Source organism: Mercenaria mercenaria, chromosome 1 (genome assembly GCF_021730395.1).
Source record: "Mercenaria mercenaria strain notata chromosome 1, MADL_Memer_1, whole genome shotgun sequence".
Classification (NCBI taxonomy): domain Eukaryota; kingdom Metazoa; phylum Mollusca; class Bivalvia; order Venerida; family Veneridae; genus Mercenaria; species Mercenaria mercenaria.
The window spans coordinates 26,085,806-26,096,587 of record NC_069361.1 but is presented as its reverse complement, the minus strand read 5'-3'; the positions used below and the strand labels follow the sequence as shown (position 1 = coordinate 26,096,587).

The 10,782-nt window shown below is 33.2% G+C and overlaps 1 protein-coding gene across 1 annotated transcript; it reads right to left on the bottom strand.

Annotated features, from left to right (window-relative positions):
- Positions 1-7,939: 7,939 nt before the first annotated feature.
- Positions 7,940-9,943, bottom strand: LOC123545708 (BTB/POZ domain-containing protein 3-like). Its single transcript, XM_053537207.1, has 3 exons — positions 9,772-9,943; positions 9,272-9,416; positions 7,940-8,834 (listed from the first exon to the last, which is right to left on the bottom strand). Exons 1-3 carry the CDS (start codon positions 9,941-9,943, stop codon positions 7,940-7,942), a joined length of 1,212 nt encoding a protein of 403 aa, XP_053393182.1.
- Positions 9,944-10,782: the final 839 nt, after the last annotated feature.

Sequence of the window (10,782 nt, the reverse complement as noted above, 5' to 3'; positions counted from 1 at the left end):
TTACCTTAATATTTGTATGTGCGCATGTCCAACCGGAAGATAACGTGACGATTTACGACGACGTTTACGACAAACTTAATGTGTTTGTATATCCATTCTGCTGAAAAACAAATCATGAACCTTTCTCCGATATGATGCTTTATGGTTTAATAATGCAGAAATAATGAATAAATTGCCGCAGAAGTGTTTCAAAACAATGTTGCCTTAATATGACGTCACTGACGTCATGACGTTACGTGTCTTTTACCGCGCAAAATTAATAGCTTTTATTTTGAAAGTACGTAATTATGTGCATTTTCTTTATTTGAATTATTTTCAAACAGCCATTATTTGCTGAAATATTTTTATGAGTCTTTTGCTCTGAATAACAATCAATATTTTGCTTCTTTTATTTAGTTATATTGAAATGTTATACTGAATGTAAGAAAATGGATGGTGGTAACTGATGTATATTGGGAATAAAGCTGGGTGAAAGGTTATTCCCCAGATAGCAGACATGCGTTGGCCCAACGTTGGGCCAACTGCAGACTCTTCGTTGGCCCAACGAAGATTTCCAACGTTGGCCCAACGCCATTTTGCTAATTGGCGCAACGTTGGCCCAACGGTTGGTACACCGTTGGCCCAACGACTGGTATCCTACACTTATCGTTGGCCCTCCATTGGGCCAACTACTGGTATTCTGCACTTATCGTTGGCCCTCCATTGGGCCAACAACATTTTTTCGTCTATCATGGTTGGTCCTACGTTGGGCCAACTCTGTTTCTTTGTTTACCGAAAGAAGGATGCCAACGCTATCCCAACGATTACAAATTTGAAAAAATAGACTAAAACTAAAATTATTTATTACACATTTTATTTTCAAAATAATTGTGATTTTGTTTAACATTTAACAAGAAGAAAGCTAACATTTGTTTGCAAGTTTCCTGAAGAAATATAACAGAATATTTCATCACTACAACATGTCAAATATTTATTTCAGCCATTTATAAATCTATTTTTCTTTTTTCAGTCACTGATTAAATCCTATTAAAATGAATTACTGTCTGTATTTTAACTCATTATATATCCAAGTTCTGTCTGATTGTTTTCTTTTCTCACTGAAGTTGCAGCATTCTATCTTTTTTTCCCTGTGCCCCACAGTGCTAGGCGCTTAATTATTACTCTCTTGAACAGCATCCTGTAAAAAACGAAAATCATAATGTTGATTAAACCATCTACGTCATATTGATAACAATAACTGTACAGATGCATATAGACCTCTGGACATAAACTGTATGAAATTTATTTTTGTCTGTATTTAACTGAGAAAAATATGTTAAAATTAACGAGAATATGAGTTATTTTATTTACAGAATTAAATACTCACCACTAGTGCCTTCCGCCAGTTTTAGATAAAAGTATACAACATATGTTCAAGTCACATAGATACTACATGCATACAGGCTATAAAAAGAAATTCTCTATAAGATTCAATAACTTTATCAAAAAATATTCAAAAACTTCTACTTACAGTTTATAGCTAGTAGACCGGGTTTTTGTTAACATGTATAATAGTTTTCTCTACTTCACATGCCTATGCAGCTGTAGAAATCTCGCCAAGAGAGTAAAATTAACCACATTTTCTTGGATTTCTTACATAACTCGGGTTAACGAGAGTTCATGTTCTGGAATATTCAACAGATTTATTGTAAACATTTTATGATTGTATAAAATTAGATATTTGTTATAGCCGTTTTTTTTTTCTTCAATATTTTTTTTCACAAATTAGATTCTTCAGGTAGCAGATTTGAAATAGTTCAAAATATCATTACGGCTGCAGATAAGTATTAAGTTTAATTAGTCCATTAAACTATCAGATTACGAATTGGTGCAGAAAAGTATTTAATTATTAATTAAATACTGCATGTTACACCTACACAATGTGTTTACCTGTAGGAGCTTGTGATAAAACAGTGATCTGTAAAATATATGATTTAATTTATTATATCATTACTTCTAATGGGCCAACGTTGGGCCAACGATGTTTTCTCTGTGTAAGTCTTTCCCTGAAAATCAGCATTGGGCCAATGCAGAGATATCTCTGACTGAAATTTAAAGTTGGTTCAACGTTGGCCCAACCGCTGTATTTACAATACTTATTAATCATTGTTGGGCCAACAGTGGCCCAACAACGATTATCCTTTGACGGTTTTCCGTCGTTGGCCCGATGACTTCATGTTTACAGGGTCTTTACAGCCATTTTCAAATAAAAATTGGGCAGTTTGATTTGTAATACCTATTTTCCAGTTTCGTTGATAATTTGTTACTTATTTACTAAAACTAAGCTCTTAAATTGTTCAAATTTCAGTAGAAAATTGTGGTTCCTTGAATTGACTTGATGTTACCATGGAAACGAAGCCCGTGACCTATATATCTAAATGTAAAATTCAAAAGCGTTGACACTGGTCTATTTAAGGAACACAACTTCGGCTTTTTATTTTCATTTCAACAATATCCATGGGAATAATAGCAGCATGCTAAACGATTTTTCCATGAAACTGTAAGTATTTAAAGCTGTGAAATGTGTTTGAATAAATACAAATAACACGAAAATATAACTTACGTTAGATATAATATGTTTTAAAGCTACATTAACAAGAAAGATAATTTTATTCAATATTTTTTATAGGAAATTATGACAAAAAGCAAGATATAAGCTATTTTAAACATCTCTGTTGCCATGGTTACTTTAAACTATAAGAAACATAGGATACCATGTAAAGTGCTTGGTATTTTGCTAATAATATTACCAAATTATTCCATGTTGGTCATTAACAGAATAGTACTGAAGCCGTCGAAAGCCCCGTTTTTATACATAGTTGTTTAAAAATGAGAGAAAATGCGTTACCATGGAAACACGAGCCCGGCGACATATACATTTTAAGCTTATATTAGAAAGCTATACTAGTAAAATTATCAATTATGCAGACTTCTACGGATATCAGTGAAACTAAAATACACTGAAAAGTGTTAAATATCCGTATTTTCCTTCTTCACCTTTGGAGGGTCATGTTCTTCAAACCTGGATAAAAATTGAACTTGAAGGAACAGAGATAAACGAAATTGAGATTGTAGCAGTTAAAACATCATATTAAACGAAATATAAAACATTGCTGCGGTTCAACTAATCTGAATTTACCCTGGTAACAAGGTAACCTACCTCCTTAAATAACAAATTAATATTTGCTATCACTGTCGACACCTGAGTGGAATTTTACGGATCATGAAATCATCATTCATTCAAGTGAATACCATCGATAGATTGCTATACATCATAGACCATTACACTTAGATATTGATTCAGAACAGATATTACAGGAACACATGCATAGACTGCGTAGATAACATTCAAAAATAAATTTCGGTATTCTATATAGCGTTAAAGGTAAATGCCACAGTTGCCTACATGTATACTGGGCAAAAATTAGCAGCTACTGCTTGGTTTTATAATGTAGATAACTGTTAATTAATTGGTTCAGTTGATTTAAACCAAACTATAGTCTCTTATAATTCATGATTTGAATGGTAATGTACTTCGTATTATTGGTTTATCATGTTTATAATTGTGATGTATGTAATACTTTTTGAGACCTGAACGAAATTTAAAACTAAATCAAAATTACTTATCTATGTAGTCCAGCAAATTAGAGTTAGACTATCATTAAAAACTTTGAAATTTGATCTTCATGCATTTTTAATGTGCATATAAGCGTGTTTTGCATCATTTCAGTCACTTTAACTGTTTGGAGAACTGTATTTGATACACAGTAGGTTAAAGTGGCATTATATGTATCTCGCTGCACATAGTGTGCTTTTGGTGAATGGTTTTCGATTGCTGTGCATTCAAATGAGTAAAAATAACGATAATGCAAGTATTTTATTAATAAGATGATGCTTTAGAAATAAAGTAATCGGACTATAAAATAATAGTTATTTTCTAAAATCTTCTACGCAATGATCTCCATTACCTATAGGAAGAGATTTTTGAAGTTGAAGGGAAGCAAATCCTGCGTGAAGCTTGACTTTTCAAAAAAAAAAAAAAAAGGAAAAAAAAAAAGATGGCCCTACTCAAAAAAAGAAATATCATATTTGGAAAGTTCTTATTACCTAATGAGGAGTTTTGTATATTGGGTTAAAAGCTTAAATTTCCTCCACCCTTTTTACACAAACATCTATTTTAGCTTGATTTTTACTTGAAAAAATGAGCATAATTCCACTTTAAAACATAATGAAATATTTGTTAAAGGAGATTGAAAAATTTGTTAAAGGAGATTGATGTTCTCGTTGAAAAAGACAACCCAATATATATGTTATACAGTGAAAATATATATCCATAGACATATAAGTTATAAAAGAAAAATTTATACTTGCACTTAGCCATCTGGTGACATGCATGTTTATGTGGAGAATTTACATTTCAACTATCTACTGGCATGTATATTTCATATATCGTAACACAACTACCTCATTAGAAAACTATGTGGTTCGCAACGATTTTTATAGTGTCAACTAGAAATTTAAAAAAATACTCGAGGGGAGTTAACATCAACTTTATATTTATTAGTTTTATTTAATAGTAAAGAGCACAGATTAAGAAAATATAAATTCTGCTCGCGATTGATGTGGTTTGATTATACAATGTCTACGTTTATGTTCGCGTTTTGACAGTTTCTTTCAGTAATTTATGCTTTTTTGCACGCGATATCTTTAATCTGAATAGGCAGACAGATTTTTTATCTGCAGTTTGAAAAGAACTGTCAAAGCAAAACATGATACAATGTACAATACAGAGCTAAACTTGGTATAAATATGTACACAAAACAATATATAAACCAAAAATCATATTGAATTAACGGTATCAATAAATAACGAGACCAAATGACAGAATGGCATTATTTCAAACATCGAAATAGTATAAACGTAACATTATAATAATGTTATAATGATGACGATAATGATGATGGTAATAATAATAATAGGAATAATAATAATCATCATCATCGTCATCCTCATCCTCATCATCATCATTATTCTATAACATTTTATAGCATTCTTTCTGAAACATATACGACAATAGGTTCGAGTTGATAGACAATTTATTTAGAATTACATGCACATATTTATACTGTACGACTAAATATTATAACAGTTCATTTACGTTAAACATTAGTATGTGGTTAGAGACCACCAATTGTTTTCCCATAGACTTACATTGTAACATTATGGCGTGTACGGCCTTCCATACATCGAAACATGTATATCTAATTACAAGTTTTTCAAGAACTATCTTAGTTCTACCAAAATATCGGACGAAAAACATATGAATAGTGATACTTTATTTATGTAATTTTCGTGTGAATGAGATGACCCCCTGTTTACATCATTGACATGGCGGGAGAAATTCGTTTGATAAAACTTTTTTTCAATACACATAAAATGTAGCAAATTTTTTCAAAATGTATAATAAAATACTGTAAATGCAGTGAAAAAATATCAATTTTGAAAAAATAATCACTTCCTGGGTTTGTTTACATGACTGACCAATCAGAACGCACAGACGTTACCTTATTCTCAGGTATACACTTACCTCATTCCCAGTAAGTTCCCTGTACTTTTTTGAATTGGTGGTCTCTGACCATGTGTCATATTCTAATTGATAGTTAGAAAGGAGATCTCTCAATACACGTGTAATATTACTATCGCGGATCATTCTATAATTATAATGCGAGCTACCGAACTATGAACCTATTTAATTTGTCCAAAATTGTGTTAGGAATATCGCTAAACACATCATAATCATCTACTCAGCGACCGTTCGCCATATCAGTTAATTGGCTTGCTATATTTTCGAAGCAAATGAAGTTATTAACATCTCATACTCAGGGTTATTAATTTAAGCAGATGCATGGGTACTGTTTATTCGAATTAAAATGTAAATTTTCATTTTCTGTGTTTCTAGGTAACCGTGGTAAAATATTAAGACCTTTCGATTGCTATAAACGGGGATTATAAATATTATTTTGTAATTTTGCAGACTGAATAAAAACAGAATAGAAATAACTAGAACTGTGTCCATTGGTCACGAATGCCCACATACTATGCCATCCTCCTAATACAGCAAAGTTTTTAGTACAAACTATCTTCAAACGAATGATGTGTGATTAAAAGTTCGAAGCAAATTGTATGCACCTGAGCAACTTTGAATCCATTCCTTCAAAAAGTTCATTAGGAGTTGAATACACCGAATTTCTTCACTATAACCTATTTTGTGAAATAAAGAAAGGGCCAATATTCTAGAGAGAAAAAAGCCACAGAAAAACAGCCCATTAATTATGGACATCTTCACATGAAGGACCTTCATCTGTGAAACGTTCTAGCATATCATTTCAGATATTCCATATAGCAAAATTATCAAAAGGGTCATTACAGTAAAAATAGTCACAGCAAAAGTTCCTTCTTTTTTGGTCATCTGCACATCAAGCTTGATTTTCTGTAAAAGTCTGAAGCACATCAAGCCTGTACTGCGGGAGGAGTTGGACACACAAGATGTTTCTCTATATTCTATATAGCAAAATCACCAAAGGGTCATAACTGCAATACAAATAGTCATAAAAAACAATTCTTCCTGAAATGTCCATCTGCACATCAAGCTTGTTCATTTGTGAAAGTTTGAAGCAAATCAGTTTAACGAGGTTGGACACTCAAGATCCTTATTTTATATAGCCAAAACTATCAAAAAGCCATACTGCGGCAAAGTAGCCACAGAAAAAAAATCCTTCCTTTATTGTCATCTGCACATCAAGTTTGTTCATATGTGAAAGTTTGAAGTAAATCAGGCTAATAGATAAGTGCGGGAGGAGCTGGACACACAAGATTTCGGGACGTACGGACAAACGGAAGTACGGTCAGCAGCAATGCTATATGCCCCAATAAAAATATGGGGGTATAAAGATTAAACTTTATTACCTTTAAAGGCTCATAATGTAATTGCTTATAACGTGGCTGCCTCAGTCTTTGCTAAAGCCATGAAATACATTGATTTCATCTGATTTCTTACTTTCGGTAACCGTTATCTCAGATATTGAAATAGGTTTGAATATCTTATTTACAGTAGTTAATAGTTAATATGGTAGAAAGTAATATGGAATCTATAGTTTTTTCTTTCCTTTATGACTCTGACTAAGTTCGTGAATTACATTGAAAATATTATTTATATATATAAGCAGACGTAGTCACCAAGTGGTTACTAATCCTGGGGTCGTGCATTCGAACTCTTCTCACTTCAACTAAATTACTAATACAGTAAAATAGGAATGGATACTTTACACATGGCACGCTAAAGAACCAGGGAAGCGTCTGAAATTGGAGTGTCATGTATCTTGCACTATCCTCCAAATAAAATTACTGACAGTTTTCCGGAGGAATTGCCAATATGGGTTACAAATGGCGGCTGTAAATAAGCATGAATATCTAATAACTACCGAATTATATACTGTCAGTCCTCTTCACATTACAAAGCAAAAACAATTCTTCAATTTTTATAAGTCTTCTTTACGATTTGCACAGTTCTGAAAATTTATGCTGTCTATGAATGTATGATATTGCTGGGAAAACACTTCAACATGACATGTTCTGCTTTTGACATTGCCATTAAATCGGCTTCCTTTGACACGCATTTGAAGCATGTGGTCGCAGGGACTGCTTTTCAGGATACAGCACCTGTACTTGATTTCGATGCGAACAGAATATGGCTTGTCAGCACTTTTCAGTTTCAAAGGTTGTTTCAGATGGACCACTGCTTTCGTTGTTTGTGAAGTATCCAACTTGAAATCGTGTCTGAAGTTCAACCCTTTAATAGACAAGCTTCCATGTAATACCAGATGCAGACTATTTGGAAGGCTTAATCCTGACAATTCTTGATACTCACGAACTGTTCTTTTACGATCACGGTCACGGTCCCAGTTTTTTTCTTCAATTTTATGACTTTATTTGCATATTCCACGAAAACGTCTTCCAGTGTAGTGTTCCAGGTAGCAATCTCCGTCTCTGTGTTATGTGTATTTTTGCAATGGTCATACAGTAAACATAGTTCAATACCACACACACCAAAACTTAACAATTCTACATCTTTTAAAACATGTATATCAAACGAAGCGGAAAGGCTGTGGTGCCTCATGCTTTCTTCGCTTTCAGCTTCTTTCATAATCAATGATTCATTCACTGGGATCCGGGCTATGCAAGAATTACTCGTAACGGAAGTGTCAGGAATACCGTTTATAAAATCAACGATATTCATGTATTCGTCGACAGACAAGTACCCTTTATTCTGTGTACATTTCACCAATGCTTGATACGATATAGTTGGGAGTCTTAGCTGATAAAATGCTCCTCTAAGTGTTTTCCGAATGTTGTCGCCATTTTGTTCTAGTCCACTCTCTTTAAGCTTTTTAATGGACCATTCTTCTGCCTTCAAAACAATGTCTACCTCGTCCGCTTTAAAAGTGTCACCTTTTAGAATATGTAGCAAACCGTCTTCTTTTAAATCCATTAATGCTTCTGAATTAAGGATTGCCTGGACATTTTGGTCAATGAAAGAGCAACATGCATTCTTGAGACTAGAAATGTTATAAACGAGCGCAGTTGTTAGAATTCCACAAGCGTTTTCTGTTCTGATGATCGTTGCTAGGTATTCGGCACAGAGTTGTACTAGACCCGCAACTTGATATAGATGGGCTATTTGTAGTAGTTTAGTAGCCGTACCGTCTTCTAATGTCACTGTGTCAGTGTAAACGTACCTGAAGGAATTAGGGAAAATTTTGTTATTGCATACAAAGCATAAATGTTTAGATTAAGTTATTACATATTTTTAAGTGGATTATTGAAATTTTAGAGTGAAATACGTCTGGTATTTTCATAGCGAAAAATATCAAATGTATTTTCCACTACCTAATAAGAAACTGTTAAATGGGTAAAGTTCCATTAAACATGAAATAAAAATAAAATTTGTTTCTTTTACATGTAAGATCAAAATAATTTTCACTCATGAAACAATAGCTTACATGTTCAATCGTGGTCACTCGAGAAATTATTGCATCTGGTGTTTACTCGTGAAAGATATTTCAAACTTACACTGAAAAAAAAGAAATATCCCTTATATAATACCACCATGAACTCGAACTATTTTATATTGTTTGACTTCCATTATGTGTCCTGTAAAATAAACATTGTGTACCTCAAGAATAAATCGAATATCCTCTTTTCAGCATCTTCGAGTTGAACTTCTTCTTTATTTTCTGTTAATGCTCCGAAAAACATTGCCTGGAATACAGGACTTCCTGCCGTCAGGATCGTCTTGAGTAACGTAACACAACACGAGTCTGAACGTTTTCGATGTTTATTTGCACATTGGAATATTTCGTACATAACTTTCATGATTCATTTTGTAACTTCTTAAGTCTTAACAAATGTCATATCTAAAGCCTAACTTAATCTTAATTTCTACGAGACCCATTTCCTAGGTCTCATGCACCTGGTCTCTTCTAGACCCTTCTGATCAACCGAAATATCTAACCATCAATATATAAGCAGTTATCTAACATCAGTCTGACAACTTGACGTATAAAACGTGTGGGTTTGATATAATAAACAATTACATAAATGCACCAACAATATATCAACTTGACAGGTGTGTAGCTGGTTTACAAACAATAAAATAATCTTTCATTATTTTACACTTGTGAGCATGGATTCTCTCGTCGTCGTCGTGATCTTTACAGCGGAACTTTACGTCTGTCCACAGTTTCTGGTCATATAGTTCTCTTAAACAAGTTCCTAGGTTTTTCCCTAGCTGCCAACCAGGCAATGTTTCACTTTGAGACTGCTCCTCGGCTGTATTGGCTTGCATTGTTTTGGACCTAGAATATATTAGTTTTGTTAATTCCATAAATATTTCATAAAAGCTATGAAATGGGTTCAAGATAAATGCTGAATATCCAGTTTTGAAGCGTACTGTGTTTCTTCTGTCCAATCTTTATTCAAGGACATAATTATCACAGCGCTATAAAGACCCCGTTAAGTTACACTGGTACCGGAAACGTCAATATTTTTCCATACACTGACGCCTGAATTTCATATCGGGTGCGTGGCGTAATTCAATATTTGTTCTTGCACTATTTTTTTTATTTAGTTCAGTTCAGGCTATTGAACAAATTTATGACAATTACATTATGTTTGTACGTGTAGATGTGTATGTAATAAAAAGCTTATTCAGCTGAAGAATATTGCACTCCTAAGGTCGCGCAATATTTCCGCTGAGAACTTGTGCATATTTCCTGATACAAAGCTAATAACCTATAATTATCTGCTTCATTTTGTATCTTTTTAATCGGTGAAAAAATATTCTGATGTTTTAAGACACGGTTGAATAAAGATCTCTATATGCTACACGCAGATCTAACTATATCATTTTGTTCCTTCAATAAATCTGTAAAAGAATATATAATTTAAAAAAAATCATACAATGTTGACGGATATACAGACAGACACACGCGTCATCATATAATTCGTCTCGTTTTTTCCAAAGACGGGTGTATAAAACCCAAAATTTGTTTGAAACTTTATTTTTAGATCAAATATTGTCACTACCGTGACCCCGTTTCATCGGAGAACTGTATGATCTGGTTACTGTTAATGGCTGCCTCGGTTGTGGACAATACTGTCGTAAAAAAGTACCTTAACATGTGT

Excerpts from the sequence above, each read along its gene's own strand:
- LOC123545708 (XM_053537207.1), bottom strand. The coding sequence starts at position 9,943 with ATGCAAGCCAATACAGCCGAGGAGCAGTCTCAAAGTGAAACATTGCCT. Across the intron at positions 9,417-9,771 it reads GAGAATCCATGCTCACAAGT|ACTCGTGTTGTGTTACGTTA; the intron begins GTAAAATAATGA and ends GAAAACGTTCAG. Across the intron at positions 8,835-9,271 it reads ATATTCGATTTATTCTTGAG|GTACGTTTACACTGACACAG; the intron begins GTACACAATGTT and ends TAATTCCTTCAG.